Source organism: Salmo trutta, chromosome 1, assembly GCF_901001165.1.
Source record: "Salmo trutta chromosome 1, fSalTru1.1, whole genome shotgun sequence".
In the NCBI taxonomy this organism is placed as follows: Eukaryota; Metazoa; Chordata; class Actinopteri; order Salmoniformes; family Salmonidae; genus Salmo; species Salmo trutta.
In genome coordinates, this window is record NC_042957.1 from 18,063,561 (window position 1) to 18,087,446 (window position 23,886).

Sequence of the window (23,886 nt, forward strand, 5' to 3'; positions counted from 1 at the left end):
CGGTCAGTGCCAGGTCAGAGCTCAGTCACAGCTCTGGTTCCCTGCTTAGGCGCTGTACATTTTGGGTCTCCCTAAACTGAGACAGAGGATGAGATTTGTGTCGAGGTTGGGTATCTCATGCGTAGGTTTTTTCACATTCTTGTAGTACAGGGCTTGTTCGACATTGCAGCCGACTGTGCAAGCGACTGTCGACTGACTGATCTACAAATCACCTTGCATCATAAATAACTACTCATTATTATTTGTAGAGCAGTCAGTCAGTCACAATTTACCCATGATACGTAACGGTTGATCCTATCGAACACGGCCATAATCCTGCATTTCTCAGACGTGATAGAGTACTCGATCAGTGGACGGCATTGCTGGAGCTTGCATGCACCTTTTAACCACCGACATAGACTAGACACCAAACCTGCTTTATTTTATGCTTTAGCAACCACCATCGTTTTTTATTATAATGGGTGTGGAAATCGAAATAATATCCCCAGGAGATGGTAAGTTTTGCTACATTTGATTTTGGATTGTTATCTGCTGCGTTTGTTTATTTATTTAGCGTATTTATTTAGCTAGCTAGCCATTACGAAATTGTGGGAGATGATGTGTTATTATTATCATGACGCCGTGGGAACGGTTAACGGATTTACAGCCAGTGCAAATGATTTTGCTGCATGTTTATTACATACTCCACAACGTGGGCTACATTTATTTTTCAAGCCCCATACATGTTCCTCGGTCTCACACGGGCACGGCATGGACTGATCCAGTTTTTTTGTCAAATTAACGTCCGACTTTACTTTTCGTAGCAGGTTAGAAGAATTTACGCAGCTGGTTAGGATAATTAACGTAGCTGGTTAGGATAATTAACGTAGCTGGTTAGAAGAATTTACGCAGCAGGTTAGGATAATTAACGCAGCTGGTTAGGATAATTAACGTAGCTGGTTAGGAGAATTAACGTAGCTGGTTAGGAGAATTAACGTAGCTGGTTAGGAGAATTAACGTAGCTGGTTAGGAGAATTAACGTAGCTGGTTAGGAGAATTAACGTAGCTGGTTAGGAGAATTAACGTAGCTGGTTAGGAGAAGTAGGCTAAGGTAAGAAATATAGTTAGGGTTAATTTGACAAAGGCTGGATCCATGACCCTCTCACATATCGTTCTAGAACTCTCGGCATTAATGCCAGCCTTCTATGGCCAGCTCCTTCTATTGGGATTGCTGCTTTTATCTGTATTAACACTGACTTGAAGTATTATTTCGATATTACGCCTGTCAGTATGTTGATAGTAAAAGGAATACGATATTGTTACTTCCAATGATTTGAAGTAACAACATTTCATAAATAGTGCCTGTCAGTCATGATAAGGGCACATCCTATTATTACATTGTATGACACACACACACACACACACACACACACACACACATAATACATTTTACTAAATATTGTGTGTTTTCTTTTCAACAGCAAGGACTTTCCCAAAGAAGGGCCAGACGTGTGTTGTTCATTACACAGGTAAAGAGTGTGTGACAAAAGAGCATCTGGTTGGGAAATTATTGTTTTGTTTTTCACTAGGTGGGTCATTCTCTGCCTGGGGGTCATCTCTCAGACATCCAGGTCAGACAGACAGGAAAGAGAAAGTAAATGTGAACATTCCGTCTTGGTGATTACACGTTTACTACATGTTTATAACGTGTATATGGCGTGTAGGGCTGACCACATTTAGTTAACTGGTCGATTGTTTGGTCGTTAGGCTGTTGGTCGATCGAGATTTCTTTACTTGAGCAGTAGCAAAAAAAATTATAATAATCATGGTGTATGAGACACCTGTCCTATTCGCTCCTGTCTGAGTAGACTAATCCATTGTGGAGGCCGTGGGGATGGCACAGTCCATCAGTCTAAAGCATGTGCTACTGAAGTTGTATATGATTAAGGACAATGGTGCAACACTAATCAAAATAATATTATTTTATAACAAATGCGCTTCCTCCTGCTTTTAATAGCGGTCTCTGTACGCGGCTCTGAAACATCAGTGCGGTGCTTTTTCTTAGACCATGTTGCGATGTGCATAATAGCAAAGTTGGCCTCCCGAGTGGCGCGGTGGTCTAAGGCACGCTGATACGGTCGCCAGGTGTATGGTGTTTCCTCCGACACATTGGTGCGGCTGGCTTCCAGGTTAAGTGGGCATTGTTTCATGAAGCAGTGCGACCTGGCTGGGTTGTGTTTCGGAGGACGCACAGCTCTCGACCTTCGACTCTCCGTACGGGATTTGCAGCGATTGGATACCACGAAATTGGGGAGAAAAAGGGTAAATAAAAAAATAAAAAATTATTTTGAGCAAAGTTAACCAGTATATTGGTGTTGAGAACAATGTGACGGAGTTAGCAGCAGAGTTCGGTCACAAGACAACAGCCCTTGCCTTAATTGTCTAAGAGAATTAATTAACTTAATTAGGTCTATAATCATTAGCCTAACTGTTAAATGTGCCTGGCTTTATAAATTATCCGTATACAGTACCAGTCAAAAGTTTGGACATACCTACGCATTTCAAGAGTTTTTCTTTATTTTTACTATTTTCTACATTGTAGAATAATAGTGAAGACATCAAAACTATGAAATAACACATATGGAATCGTGTAGTAACCAAAAAAGTGTTAAACAAATCAAAATATATTTTATATTTGAGATTCTTCAAAGTAGCCACCCTTTGCCTTGATGACAGCTTTGCAAACTCTTGGCATTCTCTCAACCAGCCTCACATGGAATGCTTTTCCAACAGTCTTGAAGGAGTTCCCACATATGCGGAGCACTTGTCCAACTCATCCCAAACCATCTCAATTGGGTTGAGGTCGGGTGATTATGGAGGCCCAGGTCATCTGATTCAGCACTCTGTCACTCTACTTCTTGGTCAAATAGCCATTACACAGCCTGGAGGTGTGTTGGGTCATTATTGTCCTGTTGAAAAACAAATGATAGTCCCACTAAGCGCAAACCAGATGGGATGGCGTATCGCTGCAGAATGCTTTGGTAGCCATGCTGGTTAAGTGTTCCTTGAATTCTAAATAAATCACTGACAGTGTCACCAGCAAAGCACCCCCACACCATCACACCTCCTCCTCCATGCTTCACGGTGGGAATCACACATGCGGAGATCATCCGTTCACCTACTCTGCGTTGCACAAAGACAAGGCCGTTGGAACAAAAAATCCAAAATTTGGACTCATCAGACCAAAAGACAGTTTTCCACCTGTCTATTGTCCATTGCTCGTGTTTCTTGGCCCAAGCAAGTCTCTTCTTCTTATTCGTGTCCTTTAGTAGGGGTTTCTTTACAGCAATTTGACCATGAAGGCCTGATTCATGCAGTCTCCTCTGAACAGTTGATGTTGAGATGTCTGTTACTTGAACCCTGAAGCATTTATTTGTGCTGCAATCTGAGGTGCAGTTAACTCTAAACAACTTATCCTCTGCAGCAGAGGTAACTCTGGGTCTTCCTTTCCTGTGGTGGTCCTCATGAGAGCCAGTTTCATCATAGCGCTTGATGGTTTTTGCGACTGCACTTGAAGAAACGTTCAAAGTTCTTGACATTTTCCGGATTGACTGACCTTCATGTCTTAAAGTAATGATGGACTGTCGTTTCTCTTTGCTTATTTGAGCTGTTCTTGCCATAATATATACTTGGTCTTTTACCAAATAGGGCTATCTTCTGTATACCACCCCTACCTTGTCACAACACAGCTGATGGGCTCAAACGCATTAAGAAGGAAAGAAATTCCACAAATTAACTTTTAACGAGGCACACTTGTTAATTGAAATGCATTCCAGGTGACTACCTCATGAAGCTGGTTGAGAGAATGTCAAGAGTGTGCAAAGCTGTCATCAAGACAAAGGGTGGCTACTTTGAAGAATCTAAAATCAAAAATATATTTTGATTTGTTTCACTTTTTTGGTTACTACATGATTCCATGTGTTATTTCATAGTTTTGATGTCTTCACTATTATTCTACAATGTAGAAAATAGTAAAAAAATAAAGAAAAACCCTTGAATGAGTAGGTGTGTCCAAACTTTTGACTGGTACTGTATATCTACATAAATAAGACTCTGCTTGTGTTGCCTGTATGAGTGTTTGTTTAATAGCCTACTGATTCCGTGAACACCAAGTGTCACACAACACAACATTTCGGAAAAACAAATTCGGCTGTCTTTAATCTTTGCTATGATGTAATAAAAGCTTTACTTTTTTTCTATGGTATTACTTATCATTTATTTCATGTTGCTTACACTGTTCCAAATTGTCAGCAAAATAATATTTATAATAATATCCCTCCTTTTTCATGATCTTATTATTATTATGATCATCATTTTAATAATAAATAACGTCATTAACATTAGTAGGCTTAGTAGCCTATAGCAGCCTTGTATAAATACCATCGAGCTGTATGCCTAAAAGTGCATCCTGTTTAGTCTTAATACCGTAACTTACTTAGGCCTCTATTTCAATACTTGTATAGTCTACTGTATCAATCAATCAATCATTCATTTGTTCATGGGATCACATAGCATATGAGTCATTCATGATTTGAAATGCAATGAAGCATTTTAGTTTTAAAATAAATGACAAATTGACCCTTGAATAATTAGCATGAACAATAAATAAACCGTTCCATTTTGTCACTGTTTTTGGTCTTTGCTGTAATAAAGGCTTTACAATTTTTTTTAAACATTACAACAGACTCTCTGGTATGCTTTTAATATATTTAGTGTTGTTTACATTGTTCCAAATGGTCAGAAAAATTATATTGTAATCTAACTGCACCTGTTTGTCACACATAATATGAACGCAGCTCTTGCTCCTTACCTTTTTTCCCCTTGATCTCCATTAGGCTATTTTCCACAACTAGTCAAATGTATTGCAAACATCTGACTTCCCCTTTACCTCCTGAGCAAGCAGTGAACATTCTCCCGCTTCGAGTTTATTTGTCACATCCTCTGCATCCATTTTGCTGTCACATGTGTTTCAGTGTTCAGAGTTTATTTTAACCAATTTATGGTTATGATATGCCATAGGTCCTATTGGTCACGTGCATGCGATGCATGCGTCACGTAAAGAGAGTAAGGGTTGAAGGAATAGAGAATGTTTTTCCTTAACAAATTAGGGATTTTGGTAACAAAACCTTTATCAGAAATGGCTGTAATTATGTTGCTGCTTCCGCAACACGGACAGCGCGATAAACACTGATGTTCTGTGGTGGTCGCTGCAGCAGGGAGGAGAGGGAGACAACTGGTGCTAGTCAAACAGTCACTCGCTGTCATTTTCTTTTTTACACAGCGCAGCAAGTCTGAGCCCGGCCCGGCACAATCAAATCAATTGCGGTCGGACTCCCTCTAGTCATTTGTGTGTCTTAATGATTTCATCAAACAGTTTGCTTAAAGCATCAGACAAGCTCAGTGCATATAGTTGATTTGATTAAAAGACGTGTCTATATGGAAAATTACATGTTTTAACATTTCGACCATTCGATTGCTCGAAAGAACAGATGACTGTTGGGCGACTAAGATTTTTTTTTTGTCGGGGACAGCCCTAATGGCGTGTGTGTTGAGATAACCAGACGTCCCCGATTTCGGGGACAGTCTGCGAATTTGCTGACCTGTCCCTGGCTAGAGTTGTCCCGGGAAATGCCCCCAATTAACCCGCAGAAAAAAAGCCACTCTGAAGTTAAATTGAGGCTGATATTTCAATAATCAAAACACTGTGTCCAATCAGATTTGCATGTGAAAATTGTCTATCCCTGTACCCAACTCATTTATTGCCGCAGATGTTTTATGAGAACGTTTGAACAGTGATACATTGTAAACACTGCATGAACAACCATTCTGATGGCCAGAAAGTCCATCCAACAGCATTGGCTACCAAACCTGGGTGATTCAAAAATGACTTGATAGGCTAATATTAAGAATTGTGAAGTAGTGTGGGTGTATGTGCGCCAGTTTATGTCTTCTTTGAAGACATGGCTGGAACTCTACTACAAGTGAAGTTTAATACACCTTTAATGTTTGGTGGTGATCAATGTTCTTTCAAAACATTTTCGGCACTGAGCAAATGTCAAGTCTGCTGAGCGCAAAGTTGAACGTTGTGAAAATTCTGTGCAACTTTGTGCGCATTTACTGTGAACACCGAGGCTGTACCTGCTTTAAGTTACAGTTATGGCCAAGTAGTCTACTGTAGCTATTTGATCATAATGTAGGTCTACCAGAGTGGCCTACCATCAAAAACAATGGAGAAAATGCATCCCATAACATTTTCACATGGAAATAGCTGTTCTATCATTCAACCTACAGTAGCAGCCAATGTGTGGTGTTCAATGTAGGCCTAAATTCCGTGAGACTTGTGGAAAAAATATGCAGGGCTTGGCATTAACCTATTCAGACAAGGAGGTGACTTAAAATGTGTTGTTTGATGCAAGAAACAACTTATGAAGTTATCTTAGCTTACTCAAGCCAGTCTCAAAATACAACACTGGCGCTTTAAGACAGACAAAATGCTCTTTACCTGACTTGCTTTTCAAAGATGGCTAGAAATGCACACGTTTTGTGCTCTTGTAGGAAGCAACCACTCTCACATTTTTGACTAGAGATGATCTATAACTGGGCTATTAACTCACTTACCAGCAAAGAATATGAACACGTGCATAGGTGGCTACATGCAGCTCTCACTTTCATCTCAAAACAGTTAGTTAGTTTTGCACACTAATGTCTTGCATAGTTAGTTTTGTTTCGGTATGTTGCATTGAAAGTGGCTAACATTGGGAAATCCCACAGTAAAGAGAAACTTTGATAGTGTTAACTAAATGGGAAAACAAGGAAGTTGAGAGAAGTTCAATCTCGTGCTTGTCTGCGCGGGCTGATATTTCTTCTGCAGGGCAGTCCCAGGAGCATTGGTGGTAATACATTTAAAGCTCAACACTTTGTCTTTATGTCGAGTGATTGATTGCTGTTTGGTATATTGTAGCCCAGAAGGCAAGAGTGGTAGGCTACTGGTAGTCATAAAGACATAGGTTACTGGCCCTGTTCCTTCTCTGAGTTGAGTTTTTTTGCAGATCATTGAGAGGGAGATAGACGGACCGAGAGGGAGAAAGAGATATAGATATGGCTGTGCTCAGGCCTAGTCTCCTGTAGTACTCTATATTAAGGCCTGCGGTGCTGCTGTGTTGATGTGTGTAGGGAAGTTGACCCTATTACCGTAACACGAATGCTAAATCTGCATTCTTTCTGACCCCCCCCCCCCTTTTCAGCTCAGCTGTTAATGCCAACCATGTTGAAGAATGAACCTTTTGTGTCAAACCCACTCTGGAAGGAGATTAGTTAACATGTTCTTCGTTAGACCAAAGAGATAAAAACCTTCACTGAATTAGTGCATTATTGATTTGAGCTGAGTATACTAAAATCCATCACGTGGCACACTGCAAAGTGACGTTCCAACTCACAGAATTTGATGTCTGGCCCAAAGGTGATCACGTCACGTCACATGTAAATGGTTTTGGTAATTGAAATCCTGATGCTATTCATGCTGTATCTGTTTACTGTCGTTGTTGTATTTTGTCAACCATAACAACAGCCATAAAGAAATAAAACACAACACAACACAAACAATAAGAACAAATGGACTCTCATTCCCAATAACTTCAGACAACAGATACAAAGGAACAGAACACAAAGACAAAGAAACACAAACAGACGGATTCTCATGATCAATATCTTCACATCTACTGGTATACTAAGACAACCTTAAACATCCATACACACTGTACTGTGTCTCCCAGTCCCAGCAGTATCTCTGGTCTTATTTTTAACTTCACCTTCACCACTTCCTTATGCTACACACACACAGGCACGTGGTGACCTCACGGAGCAATGGGTTCTGCTTAAGATAGTATTGTATCCTGAATTAGCCTAGATGTCACTATGGGGCAGTGTCAGACCGCTTCCTGATGCCCATCTCTGACTCACTCTTTCCTCTCTTACATGCAATCTCTTGCCTATGGGTCCTCTCCACTCTCTTCTGATGGCGTTTGACCCTATAGGTTCTGAGAATTACTGCAGAGAGAAGTGTGGGTGTCAGTCTCTTTCTCTGGTGACAGAGTTAGGAGCAGCGTAAGCACCAGGGTTCCGTGGGTTCCACAGGCGTGATGTCACCTCTATATGGGGCTGTTCCGGTTGTCTTGGACCTCCTCCAGTGAAACGTGATGATGTAGGCACTTGGATGGTCAATCCCCAAACAGCAGTTATTTGAAAGATTTGAAACTCTCAGCTTAAATTCTTCCCTAGCCATGCAGTAGGCCAACACTTAGATAAAAAGGTGCTATCTAGACCCTAGAAGGGTTCTTCAGCTGTCCCCACTGGAAAACCTTTTGAAGAACCCTTTTAGGTTCCAGGTAGAACTCTTTGGGTTCTATGTAGAACAATGTCCACAGAGGGTTCTACATGGAACCAAAAAGGGTTCTCCTATGGGGACAGCCGAAGAACCGTACTGCTGTGGACTTGTGTGGTAGTAGGACCAGGCAGGGTGACAGGTCTGGCAGGCAGGCAGTATTGGAGTAGTGGGCAGCAGGCCATGTTACAGTATATCCATCAGGAGCCACATAGATTTTTTTATTTAGATTTGAAGTAACCCCCCCACACACACACACACACACACACACACACGCGCCTCTGGCCTTAATGAAAGATGGAAAGATGAAGGGGAGTAGTCTCTAGCAGGAGTTGGGATTGTGCTCCAGACTGGGAGATGGGACAGCATAGTGATTAGTGTGGGAACCATAGTGCATGCAGTATGGTTAAATGTAGCTCACAGATAGCAGCCTTCCTCTCAACACCTTCACTTATTCCTCACACCTTTTAAAAGTTTTGTATATAATTATTTTCAATACTATACGGATCTCTCAGGGCCAGACTATGTAATCTCTTATGGATAGACTATGTAATCTCTCATGGCCAGACTACGTAATTCTCATGGCCAGACTACGTAATCTCTCATGGCCAGACTTCATAATCTCTTATGGATAGACTATGTAATCTCTTATGGACAGACTGTAATCTCTCATGGCCAGACTACGTAGTATTTTATGGCCAGACGACGTAAACAATCATGGCCAGACTACGTAATCTCTTGTGGTCAGACTACGTAATCTCTCATGACCAGACTACGTAATCTCATGGCCAGACTACGTAATCTCTTATGGTCAGACTACATAGTCGCTTATGGTCAGACTACGTATTCTCTTATGGACAGACCACGTAAACAATCATGGCCAGACTACGTAATCTCTCATGGCCAGTCGACGCAATCTCTTATGGACAGACTACGTAAACAATCATCTGACCAAATAACGTTCTGTTTAGGTTCTACTAAACCCCCCTACAGTACTGTAGTGTAGCTAACTTAATCAAAGTAGCTAAAACCACTTAGTAAGAGCAACTGCAGAGATTAGGCCCATTGAGACCAAGGTGCTATGGAGTAGGATAAGGGCAGCAGAGATTGCGCTAATTACAGATGTAGGATCTTAATTTGAGGCAGTTTGCTACAGTAGGAAAATAATCCTGCAGCAACAGGAAATGTGAATTATTATGTGGATTATAATTAATGGACATTTTAGTAGGGGTTGATACAAACCTCAAATACACTACATGTTTTACATTTCCTGCACTGCAGGAAAATCTTCCGGCAACAGGATGATCAAATTAAGATCCTACATCTGTTGCACTACAGTATAGCAGCAGGACTGAAACATGTTGCTTACACCACAACATTAAAGATGCAGGGCTACATCTGAGCTGTCTCATTAGGTGAAACACCAATTCCAGTGCCAAAGATCCTACTGATATATGAACGACGAAGCAAGAACAGATATTTCTCGTTGACACGTGTTCACAGTCCCGTGATGTGTCAACATGTCTATAAGAGCATGCTGCAGACAGATCACGTATGTGTGATATCTCCTTACATCTCTGGGCCCTGGTGGACGAGGGGCCGTGTGTCACGTGTAGACACAGATACAGTAAACTGCGTAAAAATAGCCTAGCTGGCCTGGATGGCCTGTCCAGAAAGACAGCTCATACTACTCAGGAGGGTCTGGGGGCAAAATCTGAAATGGCACCCTATACTCTATATAGTGCACTACATTTAGGCAGAGCCCTAAAGGCCGAAAGTATAGTGCACTATATGGGCGTATAGGGTGCCATTTTGGACACACATGGGTCTTCCCTTGGTATTTTCACACCCAACCCAAGCAGAGAACCTGGGATTAAGGGCCAGTTTGTTATGCTTTCTACACTGTCTATTTACCCATTGCCTGCCTGATATCTAAGAGGGTCTAGGACTGGGCTGCAGGAACAGGAAAGGAAGGATCCTGTTTTATTTTCATTCAACCCCACCCTGACTCAACCAAGATAGGGTGGCCTCACTGCATTTTGTATTCAGTTACTCACAGACTGATACAGTAGTTAAGGGTCTGGGTCTCTGCTGCAGGAAGAGAAATGGACCAGCTTTATTTTCTCAAAGCTAGTTTGGAACGGCCCCAACTCAAACAGACTTGGAATAGCATGTAGACTTTTTCAGTTAGAATGGGCTTTAATTTCCAAGGTGCCTAAATATACAGTGCCTTCGGAAAGTATTCAGACCCCCTGACTTTTTCCAAATGTTGCTACGTTACAGCTTTATTCTGAAATGGATAAAAATAAATCCTCATCAATCTACACGCAATACCCTATAATGACAAAGCGAAAAAACAGGTTTTGAGAAACGTTTGCAAATATATTAAAAATAAAAAACACACCTCATTTACATGAGTATTCAGACCCTTTGCTATGAGACTTGAAATTGAGCTCAGGTGCATCCTGTTTCCATTGATCATCCTTGATGTTTCTTCAACTTGATTGGAGTCCACCTGTGGTAAATTCAATTGATTGAACATGATTTGGAAAGGCACACACCTGTCTATATAAGGTCCCACAGTTGACAGTGCATATCAGAGCAAAAACCACACCATGAGGTCGAAGGAATTGTCTGTAGAACCCCGAGACAGCATTGTGTTGAGGCACAGATCTGGGGAAGGGTGGCAAAAAATGTCTGCAGCCTTGAAGGTCCCCAAGAACACAGTGGACTGCATCATTCTTAAACGGAAGAAGTTTGGAACCACCAAGACTCTTCCTAGAGCTGGCCGCCCGGCCAAACTGAGCAATCGGGGGAGAAGGGCTTTAGTCAGGGAGGTGACCAAGAACCCGATGGTCACTCTGACAGAACTCCAGAGTTCCTCTGTGGAGATGGGAGAACCTTCCAGAAGGATAACCATCTCTGCAGCACTCCACCATTCAGGCCTTTATGGTAGAGTGGCCAGACGGAAGCCACTCCTCAGTAAAAGGCACATGACAGCCTGCTTGGAGTTTGCAAAAAAGGCACCTAAAGACTCACAGACCATGAGAAACAAGATTCTCTGGTCTGATGAAACCAAGATTGAACTCTTTGGCCTGAATGCCAAGCGTCACGTCTGGAGGAAACCTGACACCATCCCTACAGTGAAGCATGGTGGTGGCAGCATCATGTTGTGGGGATGTTTTTCAGCGGCAGGGACTGAGAGTATAGTCAGGATCAAGGGAAAGATAAATGGAGCAAAGTACAGAGATCCTTGTTGAAAACATGCTCCAGAGCACTCAGGACCTCAAACTGGGGCGAAGGTTCACTTTTAAACTGGACAACGACCCTAAACACACAGTCAAGGCAATGCAGGAGTGGCTTCGGGACAAGTCTCTGAATATCCTTGAGTGGCCCAGCTAGAGCCTGGACTTGAACCCGATCTAACATCTCTGGAGAGAAAATACTATAGCTGTGCAGCGACACTCCCATCCAACCTGACAGAGCTTGAGAGGATCTGCAGAGGAGAATGGGAGAAACTCCCCAAATACAGATGTGCCAAGCTTGTAGTGTCATACCCAAGAAGACTCAAGGCTGTAATTGCTACCAAAGGTGCTTCAACAAAGTCCTGAGTAAAGGGTCTGAACACTTATGCAAATGTGATATTTCTGGTTTTTATTTTTTACTAAATTTGCAAACATTTCTAAAAACATGTTTTTGCTTTGTCATTATGGGGTATTGTGTAGATTGATGAGGAGAGAACTATTTAATCTGATTTAGGCTGTAACATAATAACAAAATGTGTCAAAAAGTCAAGGGGTCTGAATAGTTTCCGAATGCACTGTAGTGCCTGATAGACATAGGCTAAGTTGTTTTTAAACACATCCGACTGTTTACCCATTCAACAAATGGGTCTTAATCATGTCATACTGAGGATCACTTTACTGTGTAACTGGCCATATAATTCCTGCTTGGGAGAAAATAAAAAAAAATATTACCCATATTGTATTCGAAATAAACATCCTAGCTCGGTTTCACTGTGGTTTTTATTTGAAATATGGGTCATAATGTTTCCGTCTTCTGGAGCACTTTACTGTGCCTATAACTTCAGTCTAGCCAGGGGAGATACAGTATTAACAGATGGTAATCACCCTGTGGTCTTCGGACCCGTCGACTCAGGCTTGGACTCCCGCCCAGTGGCCCTGCAGGCAGGCAGGCAGGCAGACTGATATCTGGGCGACAGGGATTCCTGGAAGCCTGCGGTCCTACAAAGTTTAGGGGGGAATGAAAGAGGAGAAGCAGCCAGTTACTGTACAAGACTCACATCTCTGGGTGAACCGTCCCCTGCCTGATCGGGGTTAGCATGCTAGGCTAGTTTTATTGCCAACTATTTACGCTGATGTTATGTCTGTCTACTGTGGTGGTATAAATAAATCATTGGTTATTTTAATACAACTTGGAAACAATGCTTACGCACATCTTACGAGATGTGACAAGTTCCTCAGATTGAGATGCTGAACTGCCATGTTTTTGTGCAGGTGAGGGTGTTGATAAAGTGCGCAATGGTGGAAAAAGTACCCAATTGCCATACTTGATTAAAAGTAAAGATACCTTAATAGAAAATGACTGAAGTAAAAGGAAAAGTCATGCAGTAAAATATTACTTGAGTACAAGTCAGTGTCTAGTTTTAAATATAAATATACCTAAGTATCAAATGTAAAAGTTAATTATATAAATCCTTACAAATTCCTTTATATTAAGTAAACCATTAAGCAAACCATATAGCACAATTTATGTATTTTTTTTAACGGATAGCCAGGGGCACACTCCAACACTCAGACATTTACAAACGAAGCATTTGTGTTTAGTGAGTCCGCCAGATCAGAGGCAGTAGGGATGATGTATTATTTTAATAAGTGTGTGAATTGGACAATTTTCCTGTCCTGCTAAGCATTGGAAATGTAACGAATACTTTTGGGTGACAGGGTAAATTATTGGGAGTAAAAAGTACATCTTCTCTTTAGGAATGTAGTGGAGTAAAACTAGTCAAAAACATAAATGCTAAAGTACAGGGTCTGGTTGCATAAAACATCTTAAATGTTTCCCTTAAGGAATAATTTTCCCTTGCCCAAGGCAGTTTAAGGGTGTTGCATAGAGCCACTCAAATATTTCCTTAGGTATGGGCATACTTAAGGGGTTTTATGGTAGTTTGAAGGCATGTATGGCAGAAAGATTATCTGGTTACCATGGAGACAGACTGAATCACTGACTAAAAATCTCAGAGATCACTTTCAATTTGTGAGATGGTAAAATATAACTTCGATAATCAAGGAAGGATAACCAAATTGCTTCAGAAGATAATAAACCATGTTTCTTGTAGTTACTTTTTTCTCAACTTGTTTATATTACTTTCTAGTACGTCAAGCTAACTTAGAGTAGCAATAGCTACTGATGTAGCACTCCATCACTCTCCTTCTTGGTCAAATAGCCCATACACAGCCTGGAGGTGTGTTTTGGGTCATTGTCCTGTTGAAAAACAAATGATAGTCCTACTAAGCGCTAACGAGATGGGATGGCGTATCGCTGTAGAATGCTTTGGTATCCATGCTGGTTAGGTGTGCCTTGAAGTCTAAATAAATCACAGATAGTGTCACCAGCAAAGCACCATCACACCTCCTCCTCCATGCTTCATGATGGGAACCACACATGCGGAGATCATCCGTTCACCTACTCTGCGTCTCACAAAAACACAGCATTTGGAACCAAAAATCTTACATTTGGACTCATCAGATTTCCACCTGTCTAATGTCCATTGCTTGTGTTTCTTGGCCCAAGCAAGTCTCTTCTTATTATTGGTGGCCTTTAGTAGTGGTTTCTTTGCAGCAATTCGACCATGAAGACCTGATTCACAGACTCCTCTGAACAGTTAATGTTGAGATGTCTGTTACTTGAACTCTGTGAACCTTTTATTTGGGCTGCAAGCTGTGGTGCAGTTAACTCTAATGAATTTATCCTCTGCAGTGTGGCGGTCCTCATGAGAGCCAGTTTCACTATAGCGCTTGATGGTTTTTACGACTGCACTTGAAGAAACGTTAAAAGTTCTTGACATTTTCCAGATTGACTGACCATGTCTTAAAGTAATGAGGGACTGTCGTTTATCTTTGCTTATTTGAGCTGTTCTTGCTATAATATGGACTTGGTCTTTTACCAAATAGGGCTATCTTCTGTATCCCACCCCTAACTTGACACAACACGACTGATTGGCTCAAACGCATTAAGGAAAGAAATTCCACAAATTAACTTTTAACGAGGTAGACCTGTTAATTATACAACGGGTGGGTCTAATCCTGAATCCTGATTTGTTAAAAGCTCATTCCAGTCGATGTCTATTCCACAAATTACCACCGGCTAAATCTATGACGTTAAAATTCCTATTTACTCTGTTCCATCTGACTGCGCAATCCACTGTCTCATCAGCCCAGACAGGGAAGTTATAAACTTGATCTCCACAATAAAAAGCATCAATACATTGTCACAATTCTTTTAGACTAACATTTAGTTTTCAACAACGGAGATCTGTATAGACCTTACTGTCTGTCTCTCCGACATTTTCAATGTTCAAATTCGATCTCCAACTGTCTCATAGTAATGAACATTTATGGGTCGGGAGTCGGGACGAGAGAGAGGCATGCAGGCAGCGTTTCTCAGCCAGTCGAAATCATGAATTAGCTGGCATCATTTTTATGGATATATAAAAAATGTCAATTGAAAAAAGTTAAAACGAAATGAAGTGCAGCTAGTTTGCAGTCTTTCCAGCTTCAGTTTGAAGTTATTGTGTTAGCTGTGTTGTTGGCTAGCTCCTCTGAACAACAGTGTCCTAACAAGAGAGCACATTCTCTATGCCAGGTAAAATCGTGCCTCATTAGTTCATTGTTATGGAGGTATCCAAATAAATGTCACGAGAAAACATAATATACAAATGCAGCTACTGTTGATATTCTGTTTGACGTGACTAAGTTAGCCGTAGTTGGCTAGCTAGCATGCAAGGGACAAGAACGTTGCCAGCCAGTATGGCAATGGAACATTTAGAATGAACAACTGGGTTGCGTCCATAGATACAGAACAAAAAGACTGAACGACCGGATCTCATCTCTGGCAATTGAACCAATAGTACGAACGACCAGTCTGCTTGGGTAGCAACCCTAGATTTGTTTCGGGACTATATGTTGTGGAAGGATGAAATAGTATGAATACGTTCATCAAAATATTTTTTTTAATGAAAATATGTCAATCATTATTTGAATATGTTGGTAACCCGTTGTATAAAAGTGATAATGCCCCGAAGCCGGTGTTTGGAGGATATATTGGAACGGTTTGACTAACAACACCCGTGCCAATATATCCTCCAAACACCTGCTTCGAGGGCATTATTACTTAATTGAAATGCTTTCCAGGTGACTACCTCATGAAGCTGGTTGAGTGAATGCCAAGTGTGTGCAAAGCTGTCATCAAGGCAAAGGGTGGCTACTTTGAAGAATCTGAAATATAAAATATATTTTTATTTGTTAACACTTTTTTGGTTACTACATGATTTCATGTGTTATTTCATAGTTTTGATGTCTTCACTATTATTCTACAATGTAGAAAATAGTAAAAATAAAGAAAAACCCTTCAATTAGTAGGTGTGTCCAAACTTTTGACTGATACTGTACATTCAAAAAAATATTAGGATTTTGTCTCAGTATTCTACCCAAGCCTGTGAAAGGTAAATTATTAAGTATTTTCTCCAGTGTCTCTGTCTCAGTGCCTCTGGTGGAAGTGTTTAATGGGCCTAATGTTGTTAGCATGCCTGAACGGACAGATGTTCATGGGCACATTCATTGTCGTGCCACTACTGAATCTCTCTGCCTGTCCTGTATCTGTCTGTTTCCCCTGTGTTCTAGATGCAGGCTAGACATGGCCTAGTTAACCATCAGAAATAGTCTACAGAAAGAATCAGGCCACTGCCTCCTATTTCAAATTCCCTTTGCTGATTTAGAAAATTGAAATGAGCCCACGATCTGGATAATGAAACCCAGTGGAATTGCTCTTGTTTTTGTGCCAGCCCTGTATTATCAGAATCTGCCTTTGATGTTGGAATTTGGAATGCTATGATTCCTAGGCATTCCAAACAGTTCCTTGCTGCTGAGGTGAAGGATTGCCTGACCTCGTGTAAAACAGTGCTCTGTTTTGTTTTAGTTTGTTTTTAGGGGAATTGTTTGAATGACTTGAATGTAACTGATCTTTGTGTGGAAAATATGTTTGTGTAGGCCTTGCTTTGTGTTCAAATGATGCTACAGGATTATCTCCATCAACATAGCAAACCGTTTAAGAGACTGAAGGTCTGGATTTGGTAGCGCTCCAGTCCTCTCTGTCATAATAAATAAGCAACAGAGGACATGTTCATTTAACTGTTAGCTCTGAGGGTATTGTCTGCAATAATCATATGCACATAGAATTTTATTCCACTGTTTGCACTGAAACTGTCTGCCTTAGGAAGAAGCTCACTGTGGGCAGCCCACTCAGTACTATTGACTCAAATGTAATTGTCACTGACATGTCTACCTCGGATCAGCCTCTCAGAATAGCACTAAAAACAAACAAGTAACCCAGAAAAGGACAAAAAATGGCCCATATTAACATATGTAGCCTGAGAAACCAGGTTCATGAAATTGACAACTTATTAACATCAGAAAACAATCATAGTCTGTCCATCACTGAAACACACATTGATCATTCATTTGATGACTCAGTAGTAGCTATACATGGTTATAGAATATATAGGAAAGATAGAAATGCAAATGGCGGAGGTGTTGCCATGTATGTCCAGAGTCATATTCCTGTTAAGCTGAGAGAGGATCTCATGTCAGATGATGTGGAAGTAATATGGCTACAGGTTCATGTGCCTCACCTAAAGCCTATGCTCGTAGGAAGTTGCTATAGACCACCAAGTGCTAAAAGTCAGTATTTGGACTATGTGTGTGAAATGTTGGAAGATATATGTGATATCAACAGAGAGGTATATTTTCTGGGTGACCTAAAAATTGACTGGTTGTCATCCATCTGCCCACTCAAAAAGACTGGTTCAACAACCTACCAGGATATTTACAAACAGAACAGGAACTAAATCATCCACTTGTATTGATCACATCTTTACTAATGTTGCAGAAATGGATGGTAAATTGCTGGGGTTGGTAGCGTAATACACTGTGACTCCTGTTTGCCACATCTTCAACTTAAGCCTAGAAGACAGTGTGCCCTGTGGTGTAAATTCTAACCAAGTGAGAGAGACTTTGTTATTTCTTCAAACAATCAATCTTTATTATCTATTTAAGAATTGTAATAATGGAGCTGGTCAACGATCAGACCAAAGGACGGATTTCCACCGGTCTAATGTCCATTGCTTGTCTTTCTTGGCCCAAGCAAGTCTCTTCTTCTTATTGGTGTCCTTTAGAAGTGGTTTCTTTGCAGCAATTTGACCATGAAGACCTGATTCACACAGTCTCCTCTGAACAGATGTGTCTGTTACTTGAACTCTGTGAAGCATTTATTTTGGCTGCAATTTCTGAGGCTGGTAACGCTAATGAACTTATCCTCTGCAGCAGATAAGTCTGTGTCTTCCTTTCCTGTGGCGGTCCTCATGAGAGCCAGTTTCATCATAGCGCTCAATGGTTTTTGCAACAGCACAAAGATCTTGAAATGTTTTGCATTGACTGACCTTCATGTCTTAAAGTAATGATGGACTGTCGTTTCTCTTTGCTTATTTGAGCTGTTCTTGCCATAATATGGGCTTGGTATTTTACCAAATAGGGCTATATTCTGTATACCACCCCTACCTTGCCACAACTGATTGTCTCAAACGCATTAAGAAGGAAAGAAATTCCACAAGTTAATGTTTAACAAGGCACACCTGTTAATGGAATGCATTCCAGGTGACTACCTCATGAAGCTGGTTGAGAGAATGCCAAGAGTGTGCAAAGCTGTCATCAAGGCAAAGGGTGGCTACTTTGAAGAATCTAAAATATATTTTGATTTGTTTAACACTTTTTTTGGTTACTACATGATTCCTTATGTGTTATTTCATAGTTTTGATGTCTTCACTATTATTCTAAAATGTAGAAAATAGTAAAAATAAAGAAAAACCCTTGAATGAGTAGGTGTGTCCAAACTTTTGACTGGTACTGTAGGTAAATTGCAGTTGGTCCAGAACAAAGCAGCACATATCACACTTAGATGTACATGGAGGGAAAGTGTCAATAACATGCATGTCAGTCTCTTCTGGCTCAAAGTTGAGGAGAGATTGACTGCATCACTATTGGTCTTTGTGCGAGGTATTGATGTGTTGAAGGTACCGAACTGTCTGTTAAAGCAGTTGGCTCACAGTTCGGACACTCATCGGTACAACAAAGACATGTAACCAGTGGTCTCTTCACAGTCCCCAGGTCCAGAACAGTGGCTGAGAAAGGCATACAGTATTAAATAAAGCCTATGTGGAACTCTACCACCCCAGGTAACTCAAGCTAGCAATAAAACCAGTTTAAAAAAACAGATACAAGAACACCTTTGTGCACTAAAGGGACTGTGAAGAGACACAGCCATTTTATATATATTGTATTGTAATTTGCACTGTACTATGTATTAGACCTATATATTGTTTTTACTGTATGTACTGATATGTAGGCTATGTAACATTTTAAATGTATGTATTTCAGTCCTTGACTAATAATGTTTCCTACTATGTATTATGTCATGTTTCATGTGGACCCCAGGAAGAGTAGCTGATGCTTTTGCAGCGGCTAATGGGGATCCTAATAAATACCTACAAGCACACTTACGTGTACACAGTAGTACTCATATAAAGCAGAACACATGAAAATAAGAAACTTTCAAACGCCTACCTGAACCTAGGAAGATCATTGACTTAACAGTGTTTGTGTGATATCTCTCTACCAGGTATGCTGCAAAATGGAAAGAAGTTTGACTCTTCTCGAGACAGAAACAAGCCCTTCAAGTTCAAGATCGGGCGACAGGAAGTCATCAAGGGCTGGGAGGAAGGAATCGCACAGGTGAGACTGCATTTTCTTACGTTAAGTAATGCGACTGCATCCGCACTCATGATATTTTATGATAATATTGCAACATATGATACGCAAGCATTGACAATTCCTCTGTTGTCTCCCTCCCGACCTCTCCTCCTCCCCTCTCTGCCCCAGATGAGTGTGGGTCAGCGGGCGAAGATCACCTGTACGCCTGACATGGCTTATGGAGTCACCGGTCACCCCGGGGTCATCCCCCCTAATGCCACCCTCATCTTTGACGTTGAGCTCCTCAAGCTGGAGTGAGTGACCCCTCTCGGGTCAGGGGTGAAAGGTCAAATGTGGCCTAAAAGGTCACTCACTACCTCCCCGTTGAGTGGGTAACATTGCCCCACACCATCGAGCAACCAACCCCGAGCAACCAACCCCCTTTGATCCTTAGATTTTTGTTGCATCTTCAACTACTCAATACTTAAGGATCTACTGCTTTGTTGCCAACTTAGTATCATTGTAGATGAATGCTGCCTGACGCTAAACTGATTTTTTGACTTTTTACATACTCATGATACCATAGTTTGGCCTCCTCTGTCTTAATGTATGTCCATGAGCATTGCTTTTTCCTTCTTTTTTAGGTTGTACATTTTATTGAATTTGTATGACAAAAAACATAGTAGAACCATCTGATGAAGGCCGTAATATATTGCAACGGAATGTCACTGCCTTACTGTTTTCCAAAGCACAAAACAAGGTGTAAAAGTACAGATACTCTGTATCTCAGGATTCCTTAACTCCGGTCCTGGAGAGCTACTGGGTGTGGCTAGGCTTTTGTTCCAGCCCAGTACTAATGCAGATTGAAGGTGTGTTAGTGCTGGTCTGGATCAAACGCCTGCACACTCCAGTAGCTCTCCAGAACGGCAGTTGTAGAACTCTATCGTATCTTGACTAGGCATTACCAACCACTCTCTGCATTGCCACTTTTGATAAAGGTCTGTCCTGCTGAAAGCTTTAAAGGTTAGTAGTTTTCCTTAACCATGACACCTGAGCAGGTAACACTAGCAGTGTATTCATTACACCAATTCTGTTGCAAAACGTTTCTAAATGGAGGCAAATGGAACGAAACGGGGAGTGCCTAGCTAACTTTGTCCATTATAAACTCTCGTTTTAGTTGCAAAACTTTTTGGACTAATGATTACACCCTGGTAACACTACAACTAGGGCCTGGTGTTGTTTCTGGTTAGCTCACATGGTCATGAAAAACCCTGCATAATGATAACTCATGTTTCTGTGTTTAGTACATTTTGTATCCATCAAACATTTACTGCAAGAATACCACAAATATGACTAAATGAAGGACATCAGGAACACAAATGCACTGTACAGTACTACTCTTACAACCCATGGATAGTTTGGATACTATGACTGTTTAATCGATCAAGTCTTAATAAAAACGGTGAGAACTTTGTTTATTGAAAATCTGTGAACTTGAGTTGTGTGTGTGTGTGTGTGTGTGTGTGTGTGTGTGCGTGCATGCGTGTGTGTTCAAGTTCTTGAGAGCTTCCCCTTACAAAAATGTACAATGAAAAAACTACCACGGTACTATCATGTTTTTTTGGTCACTACCATGGCAGGAAAATACCATGGTATTTGCACCAGGACCATGGTGTTTTCCTGCCATGGTAGTGACCAAACAAACATATTTTTTTCATTGTACTAGCTACCATGGTACCAAAATGAACCATGGTAGTACAATGAAAAAAAATAGCATGGTTTTGTACTAGCAGCATGTAGTGAAACCACACATGGTCTAGTAGTGTTGTTTTCCCTCTTAAACCTTGGGACCTGGATAGGGTATGGTGAGAAGAATGAAGGGAGTTTGAAACCTTAAGATTTAAAATAGTTTATCTGGTGCTTCTCACTTCAATACAGTTTTCAGTTGGCTTTCTCTCATTCAATGGACTTGGCTACTCTCATACAATTCCCAATAGCCAATATATGAAAAAACTAATTGCAAAAAAGTATTAACCTCTACGGGCCACGGTGGCAGTATTGAGAATTTTGAAAAAAATATGTGCCCATTTTTAACTGCCTCCTACACCAACTCAGAAGCTAGGATATGCATATTATTAACACATTCGGATAGAAAACACTGAATTTTCTAAAACAGTTTGAATGGTGTCTGTAAGTATAACAAAACTCATATTGCAGGCAAAAACCTGAGAAAAATAGATTTAAAAAAAAGAGAATTTTGTGGCTGTACTATTTAGTGTCATTGTTTATTAGATACCATAGTGAGAAAGGATTCAGTTCGCAACTCCTACGGCTTCCACTAGATGTCAGCGATCTTTATAAAGTTGTTTGAAGCTTCTATGATTAACAGGGAGCAAATTAGAATGCATTGAAGTTGACGTCCGTGGGATGTCGTCACTTCCATTATGGCCTGCACCTGCGCAATCATGAGACACGAGACATTTTAAAAAAACGTTTTTCTAGACACAGGTGAAGTCGGGTTGAAACATTACTGATGTTTCACGTTAAAAATGGCTCTAAAGATTGATGCTAAACAACGTTTGACATGTTTGAACAAACGTAAATAGATTATTTTTGTAACTTTTTTAACTTTTTGCCGTGACTTCACACCCCCCCCCCCCCCGCGCTACTTTTTAGTAGCCACCGAAGCGCTAACAACATGGAACAACTTGGAGTTATTTGGACATCAATTATGAACTTTGTCAAAAGAAACCACATTTGTTGTGGACCTGGAATTCCTGGAACTGCCAATGGATGAAGATAATCAAAGGTAATGGATTATTGACAATAGTATTATTGATATTACATGGTTACAAGATGATGCTAAGCTAATTAGGCTAGCTTATTGTTCTTAGCACAGCACCCGGTTTATTGCAACTTGTGATTTCCCAGTAAAGTTATTTTGAAATCTGGCAAGACAGTATCATTTACGAAATGTTAAACTATAATTATTTGAATGACAATATTATAATTTACCAATGTTTTCGAATAGTAATTTTGAAAATTGTAACGTTGTTCACCGGAAGCATTTCAGAGAAGAAAAAAATCAGAATTTCACCGCTACTGTAAAATGCGGTTTTTGGATATAAATATGAACTTGATGGAACAAAAAATGCATGTATTGTATAACATAATGTCCTAGGAGTGTCATCTGATGGAGATTGTCAAAGGTTGGTGCATAATTTTAGCTGGTTTCTGCTTTTGGTGACGCCTGACCTTGAATTGAAAATGGATGTTTGTACTTTTGTGGCTATGTACTGTCCTAACATAATCTAACTTTGTGCTTTTGCCGTAAAGCCTCTTTGAAAATCGAACAATGTGGTTAGATTAAGGAGATGTTTATCTTTTAAATGGTGTAAAATAGTTGATTGTTTGAGAAATTGAAATTATTAGATTTTTGATGTTTTGAATTTCCAGCCTTGCTAGCAATCCCGTCTCAGGGTTCATTGCTAACCCGTGGCCTCAACAGGTTTTAACTATCATATCTCATATACATTTTCATCATGTATTTCTCAACGTAATCCTAAAAACAGCAAGTTGTCGCCATGACAACGACAGGCTAGCTTGACTGGAGCAAACTTTAGCCGACGTTAGCTTCTATGCTAAGAAACTTTTATAAATTAATTTAAAAACTCTACGGGATCGGTGTCCCTATACCGGGACAGTTGATGCTAACGTGCACTAATGTGACTAGAATGACGTTGTAAGCAACAGCAAACTTTCCAGGACATAGACATGTCTTATATGGGCAGAAAGCTTAAATTCTTGTTAATCTAACTGCACTGTCAAATTTACAGAAGATAGTACAGTGAAAAAATACCATGCTATTGTTTGAGGAAAGTGCACAACAACAAAAAACTTATCACGGTAACTGGTTCATACATTCATCTCTGAAAGCAAATAATGTACTTACATTCAGTAATCTTGCTCTGATTTTTCATCCTGAGGGTCCCAGAGATAAAATGTAGCATAGTTTTGTTTGATAAAATATATTTTTATATTCAAATGTAGGAACTGGGTTCTACAGTTTGAACCCATGCTGTCTCTGGCTCCACACCCACCCCGCCCAGCCATCTAGATGTGTGAAAGTTAGTGTATAAGCTAATGATCCATCATGTATGACATTCCTGGGAGTGTGTAAACTTAAATGTTGTATTACCATATCATTTTTGTATGTTCTCTATAGTTATGTACTTGAAAATGTACCAATTGACCAATTCGGCACATTTGGGCAGACTTGTTACAAAATACTGTGCAGTATTGCGCACACACTGATGCCATCTAGTGGCCAAAATCTAAATTGCACCTAAACTGCAATATTATATTATGGCCTTTCAAAGATGATGGAACAAAAATGGCCTTTCTCCTACGTTGATTTCACATTTC

The 23,886-nt window shown here is 40.5% G+C and overlaps 1 protein-coding gene across 1 annotated transcript; it reads left to right on the forward strand.

Moving 5' to 3' along the window:
* Positions 1-47: 47 nt before the first annotated feature.
* On the forward strand, positions 48-20,946 carry fkbp1b (FKBP prolyl isomerase 1B). Its single transcript, XM_029734188.1, has 4 exons — positions 48-494; positions 1,461-1,508; positions 19,391-19,503; positions 19,651-20,946. The coding sequence occupies exons 1-4, from the start codon at positions 458-460 to the stop codon at positions 19,777-19,779; spliced, it is 327 nt and encodes a 108-aa protein (XP_029590048.1). The 5' UTR covers positions 48-457; the 3' UTR covers positions 19,780-20,946.
* Positions 20,947-23,886: the final 2,940 nt, after the last annotated feature.

Coding starts and splice junctions, on each gene's coding strand:
- fkbp1b (XM_029734188.1), top strand. CDS start 458: ATGGGTGTGGAAATCGAAATAATATCCCCAGGAGATG. Junction 495..1,460: donor AATAATATCCCCAGGAGATG/GTAAGTTTTGCT, acceptor TCTTTTCAACAG/CAAGGACTTTCCCAAAGAAG. Junction 1,509..19,390: donor GTGTGTTGTTCATTACACAG/GTAAAGAGTGTG, acceptor TCTCTCTACCAG/GTATGCTGCAAAATGGAAAG.